Below are 26,839 nucleotides of genomic sequence, written 5' to 3' on the forward strand. Positions count from 1 at the left end.
CCTGCTCCTGCCAGCCTAGCAGTTCGAAAGCATGTCAAAGTGGTAAATGGGAAGGTAAACGGCGTTTCCGTGCACTGCTCTGGTCCGCCAGAAGTGGCTTAGTCATGCTGGCCACATGACCCGGAAGCTGTACGATGGCTCCCTTGGCCAATAAAGCGAGATGAGCGCCGCAACCCCAGAGTTGGCTATGACTGGACCTAATGGTCAGGCGTCCCTTTACCTTTACTGGCTCACTGGAAAACCAGAAATTCATATAGACATGTGAGCTCAGCTACTCAGCAGCCCCTCTGACTAAGTGATAATCCCTGGCATCCTGATACCTGAGTGCCAGACAGGTAGCCATTCCAGAAATAACAAACCCAGATGAAGACAAAAGGGTGTGATTAACTTGGCTGGGAAACAGGGAAATGTAAATATCCTTTTTGTTACATTTGATGGGTGTTCAGTGGAGGGCAAGGAGAACCATGGGGCAGGGTCCAAGATGCTCAGATTACTGCCACCAGACCTCCCCTTTCATGATGTAACCGTGCTGTATGAGTGATGTAGTTTGGGGGGGTGTAACATGGGGATTAAGGATGCGGGTGGCTCTGTGGGTTAAACCACAGAGCCTAGGACTTGCCGATCAGAAGGTCGGCGGTTCGAATTCCCGCGACAGGGTGAGCTCCCGTTGCTTGGTCCCTGCTCCTGCCAACCTAGCAGTTCGAAAGCACATCAAAGTGCAAGTAGATACATAGGTACCGCTCCGGCGGGAAGGTAAACAGTGTTTCCGTGTGCAGCAGCTTCTGGTTCGCCAGAAGCGGCTTCATCATGCTGGCCACATGACCCAGAAGCTGTACGCTGGCTCCCTCGGCCAATAAAGAGACATGAGCGCCGCAACCCCAGAGTCATCTATGACTGGACCTAATGGTCAGGGGTCCCTTTACCTTTAACAGCTAATAAAAGTTTAGAGGCTCTTTTGTTTGGGGCTTCCATCTTGTTCTACCTTGTGGCAGGTGGGAGTCCTGTCGTGACAGTCTTCAATAAAGACCAAGCCTACTGGCTGCTGTTTTGCTCTGGTATTCCTGGCTGGTGTCCTTGTTTTCTGTCCAAGGGAGCCCTCAGATTTCTCTGTTAACAGTGCCAAGTCAATAAGGAGTTTGCTGGAGCTATGATGACTTTTGATACCAACTTATGCATTATTTTAATGTGTGTCCCCCCACTTGTTGTTGTTTAGTCGTTTAGTCGTGTCTGACTCTTCGTGACCCCCTGGACCAGAGCATGCCAGACACTTCTGTCCTCCACTGCCTCCCGCAGTTTGGTCAGACTCATGTTTGTAGCTTCGAGAACACTGTCCAACCATCTCGTCCTCTGTCGTCCCCTTCTCCTTGTGCCCTCCATCTTTCCCAGCATCAGGGTCTTTTCCAGGGAGTCTTCTCTTCTCATGAGGTGGCCAAAGTATTGGAGCCTCAGCTTCAGGATCTGTCCTTCCAGTGAGCACTCAGGGCTGATTTCCTTAAGAATGGATAGATTTGATCTTCTTGCAGCCCATGGGACTCTCAAGAGTCTCCTCCAGCACCATAATTCAAAAGCATCAATTCTTCGGCGATCAGCCTTCTTTATGGTCCAGCTCTCACTTCCATACATCACTACTGGAAAAACCATAGCTTTAACTATACAGACCTTTGTTGGCAAGGTGATGTCTCTGCTTTTTAAGATGCTGTCTAGGTTTACCATTGCCTTCCTCCAAGGAGCAGGCGTCTTTTAATTTCATGGCTGCTGACACCATCTGCAGTGATCATGGAGCCCAAGAAAGTAAAATCTCTCACTGCCTCCATTTCTTCCCCTTCTATTTGCCAGGAGGTGATGGGCCCAGTGTCCATGATCTTCGTTTTTTTGATGTTGAGCTTCAGACCATATTTTGCACTCTCCTCTTTCACTCTCATTAAAAGCTTCTTTAATTCCTCCTCACTTTCTGCCATCAATGTTGTGTCATCTGCATATCTGAGGTTGTTGATATTTCTTCCGGCAATCTTAATTCCGGCTAGGGATTCATCCAGTCCAGCCTTTCGCATGATGAATTCTGCGTATAAGTTAAATAAGCAGGGAGACAATATACAGCCTTGTCGTACTCCTTTCCCAATTTTGAACCAATCAGTTGTTCCATATCCAGTTCTAACTGTAGCTTCTTGTCCCACATAGAGATTTCTCAGGAGACAGATGAGGTGATCAGGCACTCCCATTTCTTTAAGAACTTGCCATAGTTTGCTGTGGTCGACACGGTCAAAGGCTTTTGCATAGTCAATGAAGCAGAAGTAGATGTCTTTCTGGAACTCTCTAGCTTTCTCCATAATCCAGCACATGTTTGCAATTTGGTCTCTGGTTCCTCTGCCTCTTTTAAATCCAGCTTGCACTTCTGGGAGTTCTCGGTCCACATAGTGCTTGAGCCTACCTTGTAGAATTTTAAGCATAACCTTGCTAGCGTGTGAAATGAGTGCAATTGTGCGGTAGTTGGAGCATTTTTTGGCACCGCCCTTCTTTGGGATTGGGATGTAGACTGGTCTTCTCCAATCCTCTGGCCACTGCTGAGTTTTCCAAACTTGCTGGCATATTGATTGTAGCACCTTAACAGCATCATCTTTTAAAATTTTAAAAAGTTCAGCTGGAATGCCATCACTTCCACTGGCCTTGTTATTTGCAGTGCTTTCTAAGGCCCATTTGACTTCACTCTCCAGGATGTCTGGCTCAAGGTCAGCAACCACACTACCTGGGGTGTACGAGACATCCATATCTTTCTGGTATAATTCCTCTGTGTATTCTTGCCACCTCTTCTCAATGTCTTCTGCTTCTGTTAGGTCCTTACCACTTTTGTCCTTTATTATGGTAATCTTCGTACAAAATGTTTCTTTCATATCCCCCCCCCCCACTAGCTTGAAATAATTCAATGGAATTTTTTGCAACAAATCCTCTATCTTGCCTATTCTTTTTTATATATTTTTAAAAGCCTGTAGTTTCTACCAAGAAGCTAGGAAAGACGTCTCACACCCTGAATACTGGAAAGACTGCCTCCTTTCCTAGAGACCCTCTTGGGTGAAGAGATTGGCAGCAGGGGCGTTTTGGCAGTTCCTCTGTCCTCAGAGACTTGGGGCAGGGCCTTCTTTGAGATGGCCCCTGAGTGGTGGAACTCCCTTCACCACGGAAGTGCACCTGGCCCATTAGGTAAACAGCTTCCGGCAATGCTGAAGATGCAGCTCATTCCTTTGCCTTCTGACACTTGAGGTGATTGTTTTAGGACACCCCCCCCCTTATTTTATGATTGGAAGTTTCTTTAAACTGTTTTAAATAATAAACTATTTGAATGCTGTCACCTGTCCTGGGTCTTTAGGGTGAAGGGTGGGTAATAAATCAGTGCATTATTCTACATTCCCTCTTGGTCATTTTTTCTGAATCACAGGGCAAGAGGTAAAGTTCTTGTCAACCCCATCATGGCTCTGCAACTGTTAAGTTGGAACTGTAATGGTTTGAACTCTCCTCGAAAGAGAAAAAGTGTTTTTCATTTATTAAAAAAGGAACAATTGGACTTGATTTGTTTACAAGAAACACATGTAACAAGGTTACACAGGAAACTACTGATTAATAAGAGATTGGGACAGGAGTTTATATCATCTGACAAAGTCAAAAAAAGAGGAGTTGTGATATATGCAAAGGAGAAATTATCACCGAAATTAACTTTTAAAGATGACCAAGGAAGATTTTTGGCAACTGAAATCCAAGTTCAAGGAGAGAAATTCTTGATAGTAGGAATCTATGCACCGAATGAGGGGAAATCTGAATTCTTTAAAAAGTTGCACGAGACCTTCTTGGACTATTTGGATTACAATCTGATTTTGATGGGGGACATGAATGGAGTAGTTTCTACAAACATGGATAAGGCACAAAGACAGGTAGTTACCAAGGATGGTAGACTACCGAAAACATTTTTTGAGATGATAGACAATTTTGATTTAGTAGACACTTGGAGAACAAAGAACCCCTTGGGAAGAGAGGGAACCACCTTTTCTGAAGCTAAGATGACATGGACTAGAATTGACCAAATATGGGTAGCTAGAGGAATGGCACCAAAGTTAAAGAAAGTGGAAATCTGCCCAAAAACCTGCTCCGACCATAATGCGGTAAGGATGGAGTTGAAATTAACATCAACTGGCTCCTTCAGATGGAGGATGAATGACACCCTATTTAGAGATGAAGAAGTGTACAAAAAGGCCCAAAAAACCTTGAGAGACTACTTTGAAATAAATATGAATACTAATGTAGAAAAAAGAGTAATCTGGGACGCAAGTAAAGCTGTTATGAGAGGGTTTCTGATACAACAGAATGCAATAAAGAAGAGAAGTCAAAATGAGAAGAAAGATAAAATTTTGGGGAAAATAAAAGAAAGTGAAAAGAAATTGAGAGCAAAACCAAAGTCGCAGGAGATTTTGAGAGAAATAAAGTTATATCAAGTACAATATATGGAAATGATGAATCAAGAAATAGAATGGAAAATTAAACAAATGAGACAAAAAACATTTGAATCAGCCAACAAATGTGGGAAATTGCTGGCCTGGCAAATGAAAAAAAGACAAAAACTAAATACTATTACAAATTTAGAAGTGGAAGGAAAGAATATACATAACCCAACTGAGATTAGAAATTGTTTCCAGAGGTATTTTAAACAACTATATACACAAGGGCCACAGAAGGAAATGGATATAGACCGATTTCTGAAGACAAATGGATTACAAAAAATATCCCAAGAAAGTAAATTAATGCTGAATTACAAAATATCTGAGCAGGAAGTAGAAGGTGCCATTCAAAACATGCAATTAGGCAAATCTCCAGGACCGGATGGGCTGACTTCTAGATATGATAGATCTTTGAAAGAGTGGCTATTACAACCTTTAAAGGAAGTCTGCAATGAAATATTGGAAGGGAAAAGGGCACCAGAGTCTTGGAAAGAGGCGTACATTACACTTATACCAAAGACAGAGACTGAAAAGACTCTGCTTAAGAACTACTGCCCCATATCGTTACTCAATGTGGATTACAAATTTTTTTCAGACATTTTGGCCAAGAGATTGAAAAAAGTATTGATGGAAGAGATTCATAAAGATCAAGCGGGCTTTCTCCCGGGAAGACACTTGTCCAATAATTTGAGGAATATAATTGATATTTTGGAAAAACTAGAAGTGAACATAAATACCAAAGCTGTTTTGATATTTGTGGACGCGGAGAAAGCTTTTGATAATATCTCTTGGAGTTTTATGAAGAAGAACCTACAGGGGATGGGGGTAGGCCAAGGTTTTGAAAATGGTATAAGTGCAATTTATTCAGAACAAAAGGCTAAACTAATTGTAAATAATGTGGTGACGGAAGAATTTAAGATAGAAAAAGGGACACGACAAGGTTGCCCAATTTCCCCATTGCTTTTTATATCGGTCCTGGAGGTTCTGCTGAACATGATTAGAAGGGACCAGTTGGTTAAAGGTATACAGGTCGGAGCCAAACAGTACAAACTGAGAGCATTTGCAGATGACTTAGTATTGACATTACAGGAGCCAGAATCTAGTACCAAAAGAGTTTTAGAACTGATTCAAGAATTTGGTCAAGTTGCAGGATTTAAGTTGAACAAGTTAAAGACCAAGGTTTTAGAGAAAAATTTAACACCAATGGAGAGAGAGAGGTTTCAGAATGAGACAGGTTTAACAGTGGTTAAGAAAGTTAAATATTTGGGGATTAACATGACAGCAAAAAATGGGAACTTATTTAAAGACAACTATGAAAAATGCTGGCCTGAAGTGAAAAAAGATTTGGAAATTTGGTCAAATTTGAAGCTTTCACTGTTGGGCCATATTGCTGCGGTAAAAATGAATGTATTGCCTAGAATGTTGTTTTTGTTTCAAACATTGCAAATTGTGGACAAAATGGATTGTTTCAAGAGGTGGCAGAGAGATATTTCTAAATTTGTCTGGCAGGGCAAGAAGCCTAGGATAAAATGTAAAATATTAACAGATGCAAAGGAAAGAGGTGGATTTGTCCTGCCAGACTTTAAACTTTACTATGAATCAGCAGCTTTCTGCTGGTTGAAAGAATGGTTGCTTCTTGAAAACACTGACATTTTGGATTTAGAAGGTTTTAACAATGTATTTGGATGGCATGCATATCTGTGGTATGATAAGGTCAGAGCACACAAAGCATTTAAAAATCACATCGTCAGGAAAGCATTGTTTAATGTCTGGATAAGATACAAGGACTTACTGGAAAATAAAACTCCAAGGTGGCTGTCACCGATGGAAGCAAAAGCTCTGAAAAAGCTCAATATGGAGGCCAAATGGCCGAAATATTGGGAAATTTTGGAACAAGATGGAGATAGACTGAAATTGCAGAGTTTTGAGAAATTAAAAAACAAAGTGCGAGACTGGCTTCATTATTATCAGATAATGGAGGCATACAATTTGGATAAGAAAATTGGTTTCCAGGTGGAAAAATCAAAATTAGGAACAGAACTATTAGAACCCAAAACTAAGATCTTGTCAAAGATGTATAACTTGCTGTTGAAATGGAATACTCAGGATGAAACGGTGAAATCTGTTATGATTAAATGGGCACAAGATGTTGGTCATAACATAATGATGGCCGACTGGGAACAGTTATGGACCACAGGTATGAGGTTTACGGCATGTAATGCCTTAAGAGAGAATATTATGAAAATGATCTACAGGTGGTACATGACCCCAGTCAAGCTTGCAAAAATCTATCATTTGCCCGATAACAAATGTTGGAAATGTAAAGAAACTGAAGGTACATTCTTTCACCTTTGGTGGACGTGCCCAAGGATTAAGGCTTTCTGGGAAATGATATATAATGAACTGAAAAAGATATTTAAATATACCTTCGTGAAGAAACCAGAGGCCTTTCTCCTGGGCATAGTCGGCCAATTGGTGTCAAAGAAGGATAGAACCTTTTTTATGTACGCCACAACAGCAGCAAGAATACTCATTGCAAAGTATTGGAAGACACAAGATCTACCCACTCTGGAAGAATGGCAGATGAAGCTGATGGACTATATGGAACTGGCAGAAATGACTGGCAGAATCCGAGACCAGGGAAACGAGTCGGTGGAGGAAGATTGGAAGAAGTTCAAAGATTATCTACAGAAATATTGTAAAATTAATGAATGTTAGAATGATGTTGGATAGAAATTAAGTGGTTTCTAGCTGTAATGCTTTAAGGGAATATGAAAAAGGGGTTATTAAGAGGTAAAAATTTAATGTTATTATTTTAAGACCAAAGATTAGGATAAATAAAGAGGGTAAGGATTTGCTGAACCAACAAATTGAACTGGAATACAAAAAAGGGAGGTATGAGGAGGTCCGGGAAACAAGCTAAAGAAAAATAAGCAATGGAAAATCTGAGTGTTTTTAATCATTTTTATTTTGCATGTTTTTTCTTTTTCATTTTTTATTGTAATATTTTAAAAAATCCTAATAAATATCTTATAAAAAAAAAGAGGTAAAGTTCTTGTCAATGGCCACCCTTACTTATGATTGCCTGAAATTGCTTTGAAATACATCATATGTAGGTTGATTTATTTACCAGTATTTTATCATATGCAGCTTGTTTTATTTCCTATTAAATCTCTCATCATGCCATTAAGCTCTGTTCAGTTAAAACAACACATGGGTGATTCGTTTCAGTTACAAACCTGAGTCTCTGGTTAAGCTTGACTCCCCGTTCCACTGGGTTGCTGCTGAGAAAACGTTCCTTCACTGGAGGATTTTAAACCGAGCTTGGATGGCCACCTGCCAGGAATTCTTGAGCTGTGATTCCTGCATTGCAGGGGGTTGGACTAGATGACCCTGGGGACCCCCTCCAACTCCACAGTTCTGTGATATTGGAACCTTGAACCTTGGCTCCAATGAGTGCATTGCTCGTATTTGGCAGGACATCCACTGACCTTGATCACATCTCCAAATTAACAAGCATGAAACCTGGAAAGCAAGTGAATAATGTGTCCATTTGGCTTCCAGGCACTTAACTTCTAGGAGCCATGAAAGTGGGAGAAGCAACAAGAGGAACAGCCATTTTAGATCTGGTCCTAACCAATGTTGATGGCCTGGTTAGTGGGGTAGAAGTGGAAGGATCATTAGGCGCGAGTGATCATGCTCTTCTGAAGTTTACTATACAGCGGAAAGGAGCAGCCAAACATACTAGGACTCAATTTCTTGACTTTAAGAAAGCCGACTTCATAAAACTTAGGGAAGTGCTGGGTGAGATCCCATGGACGGTAATACTAAAAGGAAAGGGAGTTCATGATGGCTGGGAGTTTGTTAAGAGGGAGATAGTAAAAGCACAACGTCAGGCAATACCAATGAGACGGAAACATGGAAGGTGCCTAAAGAAGCCAGGGTGGCTATCTAAAGAACTTTTAACTGAGTTAAGATTAAAAAAGGATGTGTACAAAAAATGGAAAAGGGAGGAAACCACCAAAGAGGAATTCAAACAAATAGCCAGCACGTGTAGACACAAAGTCAGAAAAGCTAAAGCACAGAATGAACTCAGGCTTGCTAGAGAGGTTAAAAGCAACAAAAAAGGCTTTTATGGGTATGTTCGCAGCAAAAGGAAGAACAAAGAAACAGGGGGGTCACTCAGAGGAGAAGATGGTGAAATGCAAACAGGGGACACAGAAATGGCTGAACTCCTCAATGCCTTCTTTGCCTCAGTCTTCTCCGATAAAGAAAACAATGCCCGACTTGAAGAATTTGGAGCAAATGATTCAGCAGAGGAAACACAGCCCAGAATAACTAAGGAGATAGTACAAGAATACTTGGCTAGTTTAGATGTATTGAAGTCTCCAGGGCCAGATGAACTGCATCCAAGAGTATTAAAAGAACTGGCAGATGTGATCTCAGAACCACTGGCAGTCATCTTTGAGAATTCCTGGAGAACAGGCGAAGTCCCGGCAGACTGGAGGAGGGCAAATGTTGTCCCTATTTTCAAAAAGGGGAAAAGAGAGGACCCAAATAATTACCGCCCAGTCAGTCTGACATCAATACCAGGGAAGATTCTGGAGCAGATCATTAAGCAAACAGTCTGTGAGCACCTAGAAAGGAATGCTGTGATCACCAATAGTCAGCATGGATTTCTGAAAAATAAGTCATGTCAGACTAACCTGATCTCGTTTTTTGACAGAATTACAAGCCTGGTAGATGAAGGGAACGCAGTGGATGTAGCCTACCTTGACTTCAGCAAGGCATTTGACAAGGTGCCCCATGATATTCTCGTAAAGAAGCTGGTAAAATGCGGTCTTGACTATGCTACCACTCAGTGGATTTGTAACTGGCTGACTGACCGAACCCAAAGGGTGCTCACCAATGGTTCCTCTTCATCCTGGAGAAGAGTGACTAGTGGGGTGCCACAGGGTTCTGTCTTGGGCCCGGTCTTATTCAACATCTTTATCAACAACTTGGATGATGGACTCAAGGGCATCCTGATCAAATTTGCAGATGACACCAAACTGGGAGGGGTGGCTAACACCCCAGAGGACAGGATCACATTTCAAAACGACCTTGACAGATTAGAGAACTGGGCCAAAACAAACAAGATGAATTTTAACAGGGAGAAATGTAAAGTATTGCACTTGGGCAAAAAAAATGAGAGGCACAAATACAAGATGGGTGACACCTGGCTTGAGAGCAGTACGTGTGAAAAGGATCTAGGAGTCTTGGTTGACCACAAACTTGACATAAGCCAACAGTGTGACGTGGCAGCTAAAAAAGCCAATGCAATTCTGGGCTGCATCAATAGGAGTATAGCATCTAGATCAAGGGAAGTAAAAGTGCCACTGTATTCTGCTCTGGTCAGACCTCACCTGGAGTACTGTGTCCAGTTCTGGGCACCACAGTTCAAGAAGGACACTGACAAACTGGAACGTGTCCAGAGGAGGGCAACCAAAATGGTCAAAGGCCTGGAAATGATGCCTTATGAGGAACGGCTAAGGGAGCTGGGCATGTTTAGCCTGGAGAAGAGGAGGTTAAGGGGTGATATGATAGCCATGTTCAAATATATAAAAGGATGTCACATAGAGGAGGGAGAAAGGTTGTTTTCTGCTGCTCCAGAGAAGCGGACACGGAGCAATGGATCCAAACTACAAGAAAGAAGATTCCACCTAAACATTAGGAAGAACTTCCTGACAGTAAGAGCTGTTCGACAGTGGAATTTGCTGCCAAGGAGTGTGGTGGAGTCTCCTTCTTTGGAGCTCTTTAAGCAGAGGCTTGACAACCATATGTCAGGAGTGCTCTGATGCTGTTTCCTGCTTGGCAGGGGGTTGGACTCGATGGCCCTTGTGGTCTCTTCCAACTCTATGAGTCTATGATTCTATGAAGGAGGACAAGAGTTGCACTTCACTCTAACATTTTAACAAAGCACCCCAAAAGGAAAACTTAGGACACAAAACAAAGAAAGTGATTTAGAACAGGTATCAGTAAGCCAGGGCTGCTCTTGGTCACAAGAGACAGTTAGAACATATTTTTGTGGGTTTGTGGGGCTCCATCTGGATGATGCCCTGAGCCCTTTCCCTGGAGTCCTGTACCCAGTGAGGGCTAGAATCTCATAGAGGATTCTATGGCTGAACTAGTCAGATAAGTTTCTTTGACCTTACATGGCCACTTAAGTGTCCTCATCAGCCAGGGCTGGCCCACCCATGAGGCAAGGTGAGGCAGCCGGCTCAGGTAGCAGGATCCACAGAGGCACTATATCCTCTGTAGATCTTTATCCTCCCCTAGTGCTTGATGTAGATCTTCACTTACCCCCTTTTCCTGGGGGAGTGGAGGGGGGCACAATTTTGTGGTTCACCTCAGGTGCCAAAGTGTTTTGTGTAGGCCCTGTCATCAGCATCCTAAAAGAGTGAGCCTGACTGCAAGAGCCCCCTAAGTGAGGGGGCCCTCCAGGCTCATGGGTAGACCTGCTTGCTCTTTGCTGGCTCCAAACCTGAGACTAATGGAGAAGCAAGATCTGTTGGAGTGTTGATGCTGTGAGCCCCTCCATCCTATGCTCAGGTTGTAAAGGTAAAGGTACCCCTGACCCTTAGGTCCAGTTGCGGACGACTCTGGGGTTGCAGTGCTCATCTTGCTCTATAAGCTGAGGGAGCCGGCATTTTCCTCAGACAGCTTCTGGGTCATGTGGCCAGCATGACTAAGCTGCTTCTGGTGAACCAGAGCAGTGCACGGAAACGTTTCCCGCCAGAGCAGTACCTATTTATCTACTTGCACTTTGACGTGCTTTCGAACTGCTAGGTGGGCAGGAGCAGGGACTGAGCAACGGGAGCTCACTCCACCACGGGGATTTGAACCGCTGACCTTCTGATCAGCAAGCCCTAGGCTCAGTGGGTTAGACCACAGCACCACCCGCTCAGGTTGTATATGTGTGTATTTATTTCTGTAAATAAAACTGTGTCTCCTTGAGACACCCCTCCCCTTCATTTCAAGCAAACTGAAGCTCAAAGATTAGGGCTGTGTGTCTCTCTATACCCCATAAAAACCAGGCCTTCCCATTGCAAATTAATAACAACAATAGAATAGGAAATAGCTGGTGGAGGATGGGCTGGTTGAGGAACTGTGCGTTTGCTGTTACTGGGAAATTGGAAGGGGGGGTGAGAGACCTCCCTCCCCCCATGAGTCTTGCCTCTCCACACCATAAGGCAGTGGCAGAGGAAGAGGAGTGTGGGGGACACACACCAACCATGGCAACGTGATCCCAGTGGGGTGCCATTGCGGCTGCCCCCCCCCGCACTGGGCACCATGCCCCAGCAGGCGGTGCATCATGCCCCCAGGACACACACCAGCCCTGCCCCTGCCTGCTCACCCCCCACCCCGTGCCAGAGCATGAAGCTCTGCCATTGGCATAAGGCAAAGACAAACAGTCTCTGCTGCACAAATTCACCCACATATGGACCACAGAGAGGTATTTCCTTGCCTTTCACCCATCAAACCAAATCCTCTAGTGTCAAGAGAAAATAACAGCAACATCTCTGCAAAGGCATTGAATCTGCAAGGGGAGCTCAGATCAGGAGCCTGCAACTCCCTGCTGAGCCCCAACAAAGGAAAACAGGGAAAATGTCACTACCAAATGTTGCAATTCACTGACAAATGTGTCTATATACTGGCTCAATGGGAAAACTTTAGAAATGCATAAGAAATCACTCATTCTATCAATATTCTCAGTTCCAGTGGCATTTAGGACCCAGGGAAGTGAGGTATAAGGGGAGGGGTGAGTGGGCCCCAATAAGTTTCAGACAGATAACCACCTCAATCACAATGCCAGCCTGCCCCATAGTGGGATGAAGCTTGGCCAGGGAACTGTAAATACTTTCCTTTGTAGTGTGATGGAGTAAGTGTGAAAGACTGTATTTGAGTGACAGGGGCATGACTGGATGTCAGGTTCTACCTGAGACCTCATCTTTTCTGTGGCATATCTATGATGTCTTGATGATGCATCCTGAGATGTATTATGGGAAACTTCGGGAAACTTTAAAATATTGATGTAACCATTGTTCGGGGCTTCCGGCTGCTTTGACTTTGTGGTAGTGGGAAATCTTGTTGCAACAATAAAGATAAGGCCTACTGGCTGCTGTTTTGCTTCTATCTCCTGGTGGAGGTGTCTTGCCCGGCCTGAACCTATGGGAGTCAATGTTAGGCGATTGTGGGGTGCTCCAAGGACTCCCTGTTACATTACAGACTGGTTATACTTCTCTAGAGTCAAGAACTTTCCACCATCAGTGGAAAAGTCCCCACTGGTACAAGCGCTTTGCTGGATCATGGTGGTTGCTGTATTACATAAAACTGCACGCGTCTTCACAACCTGCCCTTGCAAGCTGGAAGCCATAGCATGGATGTATGCTGCCATCCTGTGGCAATGTTGCAGCATGGCAAGAGATGGAAAAACAGATGGTGTTTGCGGCATCCAAGGAAAGAATGCAAAAAGGCTGTCTCCTTTCCTGCTTCACCTCCCCACCACCAAGCACCCATCCAATGCCTCACTTGGTGTCAAGGTCTAATGGAAAAACTGCAGCAGCATGCTGCCTGCTTTCTGCAGTCCCACCCTTTCCTCTTCCCTGCCACAGCCAGCAACTAACTTGCTTTAGCAGCTAGATCTCAGAGCTGAGATTCATACGGACACCTGCTTTCAGACTCTATTTTCTCTGCTAATGCTGAAAACAGAGGTCGGATTCTGGTGCCTGGGAGGGTGGGGAACCTGTAGCTCTTCAGGCATTGATTAACTACAACTCCCATCTGTTGAATATCTGCCTGTCCGGTACGTTTCCTCTGCGCAAAACCTCTGTGCAAAGCCTCTGTGGGAAACCTCTTCAGGCAGTAGCAGAGCTGAGCAGTGGTAGGAAAGTCCACACTGTCATCCCTCACCGCTGGCCACACCGGGCAAGCAGCTGAACACAACAACATCTGGAGGGTCTCATGTTTATAATTGCATTGAGATTCCACATTTCCTCCAATGAGCTGAAAGTGGCAACCACAGCTCCCCCCCCCCCAATATTAATTTCACAACAACCCTGTGAGGTAGGTAAGGACATTGTTGATTGGCTTCTTGGCCAAGTGGGGGATTTGAACCCTGACTTCCGAGGCTGCAGGCCCACAATCTAACCAATATACCATGCTGGCTCTCACTATACACAGTAGGGAGTGATCAAAAGCTAACTTGAAAGGCTTAGGGCTGTGGGATAAGGAATGGTCCAATATCTTTTGCTGCTTGTGGTAAAGGACAAGATGGTGCCAACCCTGCCATCCCATATACAGAATCTGACTGGACCGGCAGTTGATGCTGCAATCCTAGTGACTGGATAACATCCTTCAGTTCCCTGGGGGCAGCAGGCTAACGAGAGGGCATAGATTACGCCACATGGCATGCACAGCTCTGTCTTCCAAAGGAATGGTGCTGTGTATATGTCTGTAGGATCAGGTGGAGCACCTGGGGAGAGCACTGTGCCACCAGCAACCACTGTCTGAGGCAGCCCCCTCACCCTGCCTAATGATAGAGCCAGCCCTGTGTGGTTCTACGTTCTCCTTTCCCTGCTTGGCCACTTGAGTTCTGTTCCTGCACTCGACTATTGCAGGCTGATAATGAAGGCCCTGATCATCCTAAGGGCATTTCACACCTGATACTAAAAGCACTTTTGATTTGAAGCTCATTTGCCACATTCATGTCCCCTTACAAATATTGTCAGTGAGACACAGAGTATGCCAAAGACGTGCCTTTAAAACTGAACTCAAGAGTCCAGCACACTCTTAACAGCCTATACCATGGGTAGGCAAACTAAGACCCGGGGCCGGATCAGACCCAATCACCTTCTCAATCCGGCCCGTGGACGGTCTGGGAATCAGCATGTTTTTACATGAGTAGAATGTGTCCTTTTATTTAAACTGCATCTCTGGGTTATTTGTGGGGCATAGGAATTTGTTCATTTCCCCCCCAAAAATATAGTCTGGTCCCCCACAAGGTCTGAGGGACAGTGGACCGGCTCCCTGCTGAAAAAGTTTGCTGACCCCTGGGCCTCTACAGTTGTATGTTGAAACAGGATTGTCCCTTGGCGCCAACCTGGCTGAGATTTCTGTTCAGCTCCTCACCCCAGCATCCTCAAACGCCCCACCCCCACCCCTTGCTTTGGTTGACAAGGTACCTGCAGTCCCATGTTGACCATCAGCACCGGTGCCTCGTCATTGCTTGGGAGAATGTCAATGTAGACCGTCCTGGGTTGGCTCTCTTGGTTGTGCTTGGAGATGTTGGCGACCACTGTGAATCTGTCAACCAACGACTCACTGCCATCATGCATGTATTGAACAAGCTGATGCTCCACCTGAATGCAAAGAGGACACAGACATTTGTCTGCAACAGGTCCCAGGTTCTATTCCCAGTATCATAGAATCAAAGAATTGTAGAGTTGGATGGTACCCCAAGGGTCACCTAGTGCAACCCCCTGCAATGCAGGAATTGCAGCTGAGGAATCCCTGAGGGATGGCCATCTGACCTGTGTTTAAGACCCCACTGCTTTCTGAGAGGGGCCCCTTTGCTATCAAAGAGCTCTTACAGACAGAAAGTTCTTCCTGGTGTTTAGTTGGAATCTCTATTCTTGTAACTTGAAGCCATTGGTTTGGGTGTCTCCAGGGCAGACTGGAAAAGACCTTTGGCTGAAATCTTGGAGAGCCATGGCTGGTTAGTGTGGGCCAGGGGAGGACAGAAGAGCCACAGCTCAGTGGCAGAGGACCTGCTTGGAATGCAGAAGGTCTGAGGCAGGACTTCCCTTTTGCCACTCTTTTTCTAGGAACACATCCATGCTTAAAAACTCAGTGTCCAAGCTTTTTGTTTTCCTAATCCCCAGAGCTCTAGACTTCAGGAGGAATAGAGGGACAGGGATTTTTTATACCTCATTAGCTAACAATAGCAAAAACTAAAAAGCATTCCTCCCTACCAAAGGTCACTAAAAGTTATGGGGGGAAACCAGGAGTGGCTATTTGCTTGAAGGGATTGTGAATTTAGTTTCGGTACTGATCAAAATTCCTGAGCTTTTCAGAGACAGCCTGTTCTCTAATTCTTAGCCTAGGTCCATGCTTCTGAGCCACTATTTTCTACCATGCTCTGGCTTGTGGATCGCAGGTTTCTTGTGCCTAGGGGACCCCCACCCCACTTTCAAAGTCCTAGTCAGGCAGCTAAGCTAGGAGGTTTATGGAGTCTACCCCATAAGTCTGGAGGGTTTTTGTTTAGCTTGCTGAGCTACAAGTTGTGCAGGCTTGGATTAGATGGAAGGACTTATGGAGCAGAAGGTGAGGACACCACACAAAACAAAACCCCTTCCTCCAGTTTTGGAGCTAGAACTTGAGAAAGAGAGCACCAGTCAATAATGTGCCTCCCCCCCCCCCTTGCAAGATTAGGGGAAAGGCTGGAGCTCAGTGTTAAGCACATGTGTTATATGCAGAAGGTCCCAGTTTCAATCACTGGCATCTCCAGGTAGGGCCCCCTGCCTGTAACCCTGAAGAGCAGCTGCCAGTCAGTGTAGACAATACTACACTGGATCAATAGCTTGGCTCAGGCCCCATTTGCACTATACATTCAAAGCACCACAATGCCACTTCAAACAGCCATGGCTCCCCTCACAGAATCCTGGGAACTGTAACTTGTTAAGCGTGATGAGAGTTGTTGGGAGAGCACTATTCACCTCAGAGAGCTACAATTCCCAGAGTTCCCTGGGAGGAAGAGGGACTGATAGTTAAGCCACTCTAGGAATTGTAGCACTGAAGAAGAAGAAGAAGAGTTTGGATTTGATATCCCGCCTTTCACTCCCCTTCAGGAGTCTCAAAGCGGCTAACATTCTCCTTTCCCTTCCTCCCCCACAACAAACACTCTGTGAGGTGAGTGGGGCTGAGAGACTTCAAAGAAGTGTGACTGGCCCAAGGTCACCCAGCAGCTGCATGTGGAGGAGCGGAGACGCGAACCCAGTTCCCCAGATTAGGAGACTACCGCTCTTAACCACTACACCACACTGGAAAGTGGACAGGAGCCTCCTAACAATTCTCATTGCCCTTCACAAGCTACAGCTCTCAGGGCTCTTTGGGGAAGCCATGGCTGTTTAAAGTGGTAAAATACAGCTTTAAATATCTAGTGCAGATGGGATTGCAGCACAAGCAGCTTTCTATGTTCCTAGAGCTGGCACAATGTAGTGTTTATGCCTGCAATCCTATCCACAGCTTCCTGGCAGTGAGCCCTACAGAACGCAAATGGACTTACTTTTGAGCAGAAATGTAGATGATTGCCCTGTAAAAAACTATGCATTTCTATGGAATATATGTAGCATTGGGGCTTTCTTCTGAGTAAACTCTGAAGCATCGCACCCATGCATTGCCAGAAACATCAACAGGACTTCTGGTTAATAGTAGATGTTGCTGTCTTCTTACCTCAGACCAAGAAAATGCACTTAGGCTGCCCTCTTCGGGTCTCTCCACCTTCTGGAAAATGCCATGTTCTGGCGGTTCAACGATGACAAACTCCACCTTAAGAGCCGTGAAGTAAGTGCTGGGGATATTCAGGATGTCCATGGAGAGCACCTGGGAGCTCCCTTCAGTCACTGTCATGTTGTACACCTCCAGTGGGAAAGAAATAGGAACGATCTCCAGGTCCACCACAACCCCTGCCAGGGCATCCACCCCGTTGGCTGTGATGTCAACGGTGAACTGGTCACCCTGTATCTCAGGGCTGGAATGGAGGTAGAGAACTTTGCCTTCATTGATGTCCTCCTGGGTGAAGGTCTGAATGGGATCCAAGCTGGGAGGCTCGTCCGAGGTGGGGCCATGAGATAAGGCCACCAGGAATCCTGAAAGTGGGGAGATGGTGACAGTGTAGATGATCTCCTGGGGAGGGATCTCTTCATGTTCAACCTGTAAGATGGATGACGGTGGAAAGAAAATGTGGTCAACATTCCTCCCAATCAGGAATGCGAATACCAAACCATCACTTCTGGTCCAGTTGTTGTAGTTGACTGATGCATCCTATAGGATGGGGGTAACCAATCTTTTGGGGCTCATGGGCCCATTTGCAAACTGGATAAACTATCATGGGCACCATGCTCAACCCTCCCACGTAATTAGGGTTATAATAAGTCTTTACACCTCCCCTATCCAAGCTTAATGGGGGTGACTGGGGGCTCTTTTTAGCATCTTAAGCTTGTGTAATGGAAGTTGTGTTATGATTTTAAGTAGAGAGCCAATGTGGTACAGTAGAGTGTTGGACCAAGACCTGGGAGACCAGGATTCAAATTTCCACTCGGCCATGAAACTCACTGAGTGACTTTAAGGCCAGTCTGCATCTCTTAGCCTAAAGTACCTCTCAGGGTTGTTGTGGAGATTGAAGAGGAGGGGGAGAACCATGTATGCCACATCAAGCTCCTTGGAGAAAAAGGTGAATAAAATAAAAAGGAGTAAGTTGTATTAAGCTTTTACCTGTGGTTTTGTTTAAACACCACAGTATTTGATTGATGGCTTGTTTTATTGATTGTCCTACAAACTGCCTTTTGACCACCAATGGTGAAAAGTGGTCTGTTAGGGCTGGAAATAAATAGAGTACATAGGATGACTGCCTATTTTTTAAATATAATTTAAAAAGGACAACATAATTAATCTGCAGAATAAATATACACCTCCTGCTTTGCAACTCCTAGAACAGCCCTCACAGTCTCCCAAACTCAAGGACAGAGAACTAGGAACAGCATAGGTAAAGGTAAAGGACCCCTGACAGTTAAGTCCAGTTGCGAACGACTCTGGGCTCATCTCGCTTTACTGGCTGAGGGAGCCGGTGTTTGTCCACAGACAGTTTTTCTGGGTCATGTGGCCAGCATGACTAAGCCGATTCTGGTGAAACCAGAGCAGCGCACAGAAACGCCGTTTACTTTCCCACCAGAGCGGTACCTATTTATCTACTTGCACTTTGACGTGCTTTCAAACTGCTAGGTTGGCAGGAACTGGGACCGAACAACGGGAGCTCACCCCGTCACGGGGATTTGAACCAACTTACCAACTTACTAGCAAATAGAACAAACTTAGACCAACTTACTAGCAAATAGTCATTCTTGATCTCCACAGCTTCCCCTTGGAGAATCCGTATTCTCTCATGGTGAACAAGGTTTAGCGGGCTAGGATGGGGGTCCAGGACTATCACGATCTTCAGCACTGCGTCAACAGCCACCTGGTTTGCTTCGACAGAAAAGTGGATCTTGTCTTGGGAATTCCTGCTCCCATTGTGCTGGTAAAGAACCTCTCCTGCCAGCAGGTCCCTCTGGGTGAAAGAGGACACTTGCTGCCCACCTCGCAGCATCATGCCCCATCTGGGTGGGGCTACTATGCGGAAGAGAATGTCTTCATCAGTCCTGACATCCATGTTGGTCTCTAAGCTGAGGATGGAGGAGTCAATGGTCCCTTGGTTGCCTTGGTGGATGACTAAGCCTGTGGAGCTGCTGATTTTGAGGTAAGGGTCTGAAGCCTGCACTTCCAAGAGAGCCGCCACCTGATGCAGGCCATCAGAAACCTGGAACTGGATCCATCCCCTGTCAGCTCCAGAGTGGACAAAGAGGATTTTCTTCTTCCTTAGGTCATCCTGAGTGAAACGATAGATTTGCCGGCTTCTGTTCTCGACAGCGATAATGCTACCAAAAAGAATGTCCTTCCTTACTAACACTATCTGGGTATCTGAGAAGCCTGAATCCTTGTCAAAGAAGGCGATATCATCAGTGGTCATCAAGCGCTGCCCATGCCGCACCACATTAAAGACCTTGTTGACCAACTGGAATGGAGGGTGGTTGTTCACAGGCTGAATAGAGACCCTGAAAACGCCTCTCACGTCCTCAGCCTCGAAGTCAGAGCTTCCCTCTTCCTGCTTGATGGCCACAAATGGAATGTCATCTTCCAGGGTCTCTGAATGATCATGCTGGTAAACAAGGCGGCCTTGGAGGATGTCTTCATTGGTGAATTTTGTTATCACCTCCTTGCTGGCCGGCACATGCTCAAGTGTCCTCCAGATCAGCTTCCCATGGGTCGGGCCATCTACTACCTCATACACGTAGTTCATGCTGTTCGCACTCTTGACGAACAGGTGGTCCTTGGAGATGACAGCCTGCCCTCCTTCCAAAACAGACAGAAGGACATTGGTCAGGATAGGGGCATCCGGGTCCCCCCCAACCTGTATCCTGTAAGTATATATGGGGGAGTATTGCTCTCCAGCCATGACACGGAATTGGAAGGTGTCTTCAGTCTCCTTTGAGTCTCGGATGGTTGCGCTGTAGCTGAGCTGATGGCTTTGCAAATCATCTTGTGTGAAACCGAAGCCTTCAGTCAGCCTCGTGCCACGAAGCTCAAGGTTCCCCTTTCTGGGTGGCTGAATTATGACATAGTGGAAAGGCTCTGAGCTAGAGCTCAGCTCCTCTAAGGCTGCCCCCAAATCAGCAGAGGTGATGTTCCTCTCTTTCTTATTCATCATCTGGAGGGGGATCATGGTCTTCATCCTGATGGTGGCCCTCTTGATCCTAATGAGGAAGGTGTTGTTTCTCAGAGTCTTCTGACCCACTTGGACCACAAACTGTAGCTTCTCAATTGTATCTTCTGCGTGGTGATCTTCGTCTGTGCTGAAATATTGGATGCGCCCTTGCTCAACATCCTGCTGGTAGAAAGACTCCACCCTCTTCCATTCTCCACCCAGGCTCCCTTGCTTTTGGATCTCACCGTACTGAAGGGGCACAGTCAGGCGATACAAGATGGGCACTTTTTGCTGTATTGCATTGGTCTCTACAGAAAGGTTGGCCAGGGTGATAGGAACCGCACCCCCTTGCGAGACAAAGAGGCCTGTGTTGTTGCGTACCTGGATGTCTGGCTCCACAGCAACCACCCTTAAGGTAGCCACTGGGCTCATCACCATACCATCATTAACTTGGAGAATGAGGGTTGATGTGGGCCCATTTTGGTGGACATAGACCACATGACCAGCTTCCAAGTCCCTGCAGGAAAACTCCTCAATTGGGACTCCAGGGTGGAAGTCATATTCTATGTAGCCTTCTTCCATTCTCTTCCCACCAAGCAGTTGGAATCGTAAGCTGTCACAAGGGGTATCATCATCAAGTGCACGGACAATGTCTGGGTTGAGATGCTTGCGCGTGTGCTCCAGAATGACCATGCGATCTCCCTGTGGAAAGACCACTTCAGGGGGATCATTGGCTGGACTTATCTTTATGGGTAGCAGATAGATCTGGCCTTGTTGCAGACACTCTGGGATCCCTTTCCTGGCAGTGACAGTTACCTCCAGCAGCAACTGATCCATTGGTCTCTCAGAGCCATCATGAACGTACTTGACTTTTCGATTGATGATGTCCAACAGAGTGAATTTCCTTCTGCCTCTGGTCCGGGAGATTCCTAACTCCAGTTGCCCATGCCTTGGGTCCATGTTGATGCTGAAAACCACCTGAGACTGCCTGATGTTAGCGCTGTTCAGGTCAATGGTTGGCTGGGTGTGTCGCCACTCCAGAAAAGCCATACCTCCTTCAGCAACAACCAAAGGGCTGACATGCAGCAATTTGGTGAAGTTAGCAAAGACTGGGGGGAGGCTGGCATCAGGGCGACATGGTTCCATAACAGGGCCATGCCAATGGTCAGGAGCAGAACTTGTGGGGGCCTCATCCTGCTCATATGCATCATCATAGTCAGAGTACTGCTCCAGTTTCCTGCAGCCGGCTGTTATGTCCCTTGTGATGAGAGCATCTTGCAAACTCCTCTTCTCCTCATTTATCCTCAGGTCCTCCAGGCAGCCCACAAAGGAGGTGTTAGAGAAGCTGTTTCCAGACATAAAACCCAGCCCATGCTCTCTCATTCTCTGGGCAGCCTTCTCATTCAGACCTCCCAGGAAGAGTGGCCCTTGAAGATCGAGGTGACTGTGGATACCCTTGTTGGAGGTCTGTGAGGCATAGTAGTCAACGAGGATCTCAAACTTCCGGACATCCATGAAGACCTTGACATAGTGTTCCTCCTCATTGCTGAGGTAAACGTTGTTGTGGAGCACCACGACACCATTGCCCTTCTCCACCACCCCTCTCAAGCGCCCGTCAAAGATCTCCAGGTAGAAGAAGTCATTCTCAAGTCCTGACTGATAGATTAGAGGGGCTTGCTTGATGCTTGTGGTTATTACAAACTCAATGGTCCCTTCATTCCTTGCACTCCAGCCGGGGAGCGCAATATAAGAGTTTGGTCCCAGAAAGCCAAGGGGATCATTGGGCCCAGCAGAGAACTCTACACTGCACCCCTCTCGGATGCTGTGGGATCTCTTGGTGCCACTGCTAGAAGCCAGTGCGGACAGGACATCACGATCGTTGAATGTCACCATGTGGAGGCAGCCCCTGAAGGGCACACTCACTCCGATGAGATACGGCAGTTCCAGGCTCCCTGTTCCTCCCACATAGAGGCCATAATTGATGTCCAGCTCCTCCAGGGGTCTTGGAATTTCCACAGAGGTATTGAAAAGGCCATCCACAATCAGGGTCATCCACCCATCGGCCATCAACAGATCAACATCGTGGATGATGAGGTTACTGAGATGTGGTCCTGCTGGGGACTTGAGAGTCAGTTCTTCAGAGCCCAGGTCCATTCTGGCCTACAAAAGGAGAAGGCAAATCAGAATCATTAGAATCATTTGTTCATTAGAACTTTCTGAATGTTCAGTGTGCCTTATGTTTGTTATCTCAGTACAGTAACTCTTTTGACAACTCTGTAAGCTAGGCTAGTGTCACAATCTCAATGCTGCAAATTGAGTGAGAATTTATGCCAGGCCATGTGAGGAATTCATTTGTTTTAAAATTGGCCTTTGTGATCTGAGGAACTTCTTGTGTGGATGCTGGCTGCAGAGGGAACTTCTTTGGCCCAGAAATGGAAAACACTACAGGACTTAAACCTCTCAAGAATATGTGGAATCTGGCCATGGAAAAGAAAGCAACTCACAAATTACCTGTTTCTAAAGGATCAGGAACATTTCTAAGCTGTTTGGTGGGATTCCATTTCCTATGTGTCAAATTAGATACAGTATATAAAAATGTTCTTCTCCTACCAAAGTATGAACTCTGGCTTTGTGCTGTTCTCCTGTGTTATGTTTTGTAACCTTGATTATGTTTTTTTGTTTTGTTTGTAATTTTGATGTTACATTAATTAAAACCTTTAAAAAGTCCTTCTGCTCTCTATCAAAAGTTTGTTTCAAATGCCCAGTTTTTGAGTCCTCTCCAGTCCAGTCTTTAACGGAGACCCTGTTATGCTTCCAATGACATCATTGCAAGTATGGCAGAGTTCAAATACCTTCCCTCAGAGCCCACCTGCAAGCCTCTGAACACCTGCCACATGCTACCTTCCCATTTACAGTGGTACCTTGGGTTAAGAACTTAATTCGTTCTGGAGGTCTGTTCTTAACCTGAAATGTTCTTAACCTGAAGCACCACTTTAGCTAATGGGGCCTCCCGCTGCCACTGCATCGCCGCTGCACGATTTCTGTTCTCATCCTGAAGCAAAGTTCTTAACCCGAGGTACTATTCTGGGTTAGCGGAGTCTGTAACCTGAAGTGTCTGTAACCTGAAGTGTCTGTAACCTGAGGTACCACTGTATTTACCTAGCAGAAGTGACAGCAGGGTGGCCCTGCAGGAAGCCTCTCTGTAAGGCTTCCTTACCTTTCCTGGCATGCAGAACAACAGCTTCCCAAGCCACAGGAGCCCTGGGAAATTCTGGGGAGCCTGGGGTTGCCTTTTTAGCTGAGTTGGGAGGCAGAGGAAACCATAAATCCCCTGCAGGAAATTGTGCTTCTGAAGTGAATGACTTTCAGCTATGGATGAAGCAAGCCTTCTCTGCCACCAGCTACCCCCTCCTCCTTTTTGAGATCATGGGGTTGTTATTTTTCTGGCTTGAAAATGGAGGATATTGGCAGGAAGGCTGAGAGCACTCCCAGACCATCGCTAGTTTCAGGTGGGATTCAATCACATGCTGGCAAATTCAGGTTTCACAATTATAAGTTGATTGGAAGGTCTTGCCCAACAAAACCCACTTCCTCAAAAAATTAGACATTCTGGAAAGTGTGGGACAAGACTTGGCTTTGATGAAAGGTCATCTAACCTCCCTGGAAAGAAAACAGAATGAATGTTCATTAAATAATCAATGCAAACAAATGAGGATGATTGCTCAATAAATGGGGTCATCTGGAAGCACCCCTGGTATCAGGATTGATTTGTTTGATTTCTATGCCACCCTTCCACCCAGGAGGAAATGGAGCTGGACACAAAACCCCAGGGAGCTGTGCCTGCTCATAATGGGCAGGAAGTGAGACTCCCCAAACTGGGGAAATTCATGTTCTGACCAAATCCACTCCCATCGCTAGCAACAGCTGCACAATCATTCAATAAAAACTGTTGTGTGTAAAAGCTGCAGGAGAACAACTCGCTGACCTGTAGAATGCCAGCCCGGAGCTCCAACAGTAGATAGTCCTTCTGTCCTGCAGCCAGGAAGAGGAGTCCATTCTGCTGCCGGGTGTAGAACTGCAGATGAAGCTGGATGGCGCTGCAGGAGCTCGCCAAGGGCATCTCTACATAGCCATCCCCAAAGAAGGACACTGAAAGAGAGATGTTCTGCCGTCAACTCTCCTGGCCTGCAATCTTCCAATCTTCCTGCACGGCACTATGAACCTGGTGCCATTTCATATGATTAGTAGGAGAACCACAGGCCTAGCCTGTGGCTTTCATGGCCATGTTCTACTGGGAATATGTGAAACATTTGCTAGACTAGGGGTGGGCAGCCTGTTTTCTCTCTTGGGGGTCAGATTCCCTGGGGGGTAATCTGGCAGGATGCCCACATGGGGCCAAAGCTAGTGGGGGCAGGGCCAGAGTCAAAAGTGGGTGAAACCTCTCTCTCTCTCTCTCTCTCTCTCTCTCTCTCTCTCTCTCTCTCTCTCTCTTTCCGACCCCTTCTGAATGCCAGTTGGTGGAAACCGAAGGAGGGGTGGGTGCTCCATGCTCAGATCCTGCTTGTCACTGAACTGGATGGGCTATTGGTCTGATCCAGCAGATACTCTTCTTAATGTTATGATTATGATCATTATTATTTATTAAATTTGTCTACTGCCCTTCATCTGAAGATCCCAGGGCAGTTCACATCAAAAAAAGAAAGAAAAAGAAAGAAAAATCCCACAAAGTACATAATAAAAACAAGAACAAAACTAAACAATAATGCCACCCTCCCACTAACATATTTAAAGGACATAGACAGTTAATCTGCCAAAGGCCTGGTTGAAGAGCAAGGTTTTCGCCTGATGCCTAAAAACATATAATGAAGGTGCCAGTGATGTTAGGTCAGGACGTTATGTGTCTTGCCCCAGTGAACAACCTGGCTGTTGAATTCTGCATTAGCTGAAGTTTCCTGTCAGGAAACTGCCATCAGTTCAAGAGGGAGAGAGCAAAAGCCAAATGGATTATAGGGAGCCTCCAGGGATCGTGGGAAGTAGCTCCTCTTCAATGGAGGAGAGTAAATACGCCCCCAGTGGAGAGGAGGTGCAGGAGTCGGAAGTGGCGAGGTGATCCCAGGACTCCTTGCCTGGGAGAAGCGGGAAGGAAAGTGGTCCTCCGCTGCCCACGCCCTTTTTGCGCAGAAAGCATCCACACAGATGGGGAGACGCAGACTGGGCATCAAGAAGCTGCTTTGCTGGGGAAAGTTTAGGAACCGCCCACTCATGGATTCTGCCAGCGATTGAGTCAGCCACGGGACAGTGGCGCTCCGGACAGATGAAGTTAATTTTGGCAGCAAAGCCAAGGCTTTGCTGCCAAGTAGGGAGATATTTGCCTGCGTGCTCTCGAGCAACCCCTTGGAAACATAACATTTCCGAACCATCTTCAGAGGCAGCCCTATGTATAACGCATTGCAGTAATCTAACCTTGAGGTTACCAGAGTGTAGAGAACAGTAGTTAGGCTCTCCCTGTTCAGATAGGGGCATAGATGGGCCACCAGCCAAAGCTGAAGGAAGGCACTTGGTGCCACTGAGGCCACCCGAGACTCTAGCAACAGCAATGGATCCAGGAGGACCCCCAAGCTACATAGCCACTCCTTCAGAGTGTGACCTCATCAAGAACAGGCAGCCTCCCATTCACCCACTCTTGGGAACTGCTGATTAACAGTGCCTCAGTCACTGCTTGCCTGGGCTGAGTGCCCCTTACCTGGCCTGCTCCACCATGCCTCGCCCTATCCTGAACCACTGTGATTGCCCCCCCTGCCCAGCTCCTCTCTACCCACACATTTCCTATGCCCTTTTATTTAAAACAACAAAAAAACACTAAATTATAACACCCATAGATTAAAAGTTATTTAAAAACCATTTTAAACAGCAAGGGCAGTAAAACCAATAACAGAGCCCCCAACAGGAACCCCTAGACACTGCTCCAACCCAAGAGTTTGTTTCAGCTTTCTGTAGCTGGCGTGAGACCAGGGCCCCCCTCCTAGGCCAGATGGAAAATGCCTTCCAAGCAGGGAGCAGGATCTCCAGCACCAGCAGCTGATGTTCCTCTGCCTCCCCAGGGGCCTCTTTGTAGCTGGAGTCAGTTTTTAAAATGTACCTCTAGAACCACACCCAATTTTGCCTGTGGACCTGCCTGCCACTGGCATTTTGCCTCAGAAAGGTCCCCTCCCCCAAAGAATAGTGGCTGTACATTTTGCTTCATATCTCAGGTTTTACTCTTTTTAAGAATATAAAAGCTGAAAGTCTTGGGGTTATTGTTCACCGGAGGGGGGCTGCTCCTTGCAAACACCCATGCCTAGGGAACCTTGGGAATTGTAGCTTTCTGAGGAAACTAAACATCTTGAGAAGGATCAGCACTTCCACACATGGCAGGATGGGTGTAGCCCGGATTTATGTGGGGAGGGCAGGACACCCACCCGCCACTTCCTCTGTCTGGCTCAGTCTAGCAGATTCAGAATGAAATGTCTCAACAACAGTTGTTTTAAATTTCTTTCTTTTGACCCCAAGTGTAGCACCCTGCTTGTGGTTAATGCTTAGCTGGAATGAAATATTCAACGCAGCAATAGAGAAATTAAAATAATAATTTATTTGTCAGACAAATAAATGAGAGGCACAGTGGTATATGGTTACCAAGCTCTGGCCTGGTCTCCTGCCATTATGGCCAGCACTTATATTCCCTCAGCCCAGCTCCCTTGCTCCTCCTTTGGCTGCCTCTGTCCAGTCAGCCTGGTTGAATTTCCTATTGGCTGATTGCTAT

The 26,839-nt window shown here is 46.1% G+C and overlaps 1 protein-coding gene and 1 long non-coding RNA gene across 2 annotated transcripts in view; one reads left to right on the forward strand and one right to left on the reverse strand.

Annotated features, from left to right (window-relative positions):
* The window catches only part of CSPG4 (chondroitin sulfate proteoglycan 4), a 116,517-nt gene that overhangs the window by 6,823 nt on the left and 82,855 nt on the right, over positions 1-26,839 (reverse strand). Inside the window, exons 2-5 of the mRNA XM_080980654.1 lie at positions 24,026-24,189; positions 18,625-22,200; positions 16,974-17,453; positions 14,705-14,881 (exon numbers count right to left, since the gene is read on the reverse strand). Of these exons, the coding sequence (XP_080836780.1) occupies positions 14,705-14,881; positions 16,974-17,453; positions 18,625-22,200; positions 24,026-24,189 (4,397 nt within the window). The remainder of the gene's footprint in view (positions 1-14,704; positions 14,882-16,973; positions 17,454-18,624; positions 22,201-24,025; positions 24,190-26,839) is intronic.
* LOC308462881 lies at positions 1,740-11,217 on the forward strand. Its single transcript, XR_013979410.1, has 3 exons — positions 1,740-3,438; positions 7,528-8,071; positions 10,401-11,217. It is a non-coding gene; the product is annotated as an uncharacterized lncRNA (long non-coding RNA).

Source organism: Podarcis pityusensis (assembly GCF_964106645.2).
Source record: "Podarcis pityusensis genome assembly, chromosome: 14".
Taxonomy (NCBI): domain Eukaryota; kingdom Metazoa; phylum Chordata; class Lepidosauria; order Squamata; family Lacertidae; genus Podarcis; species Podarcis pityusensis.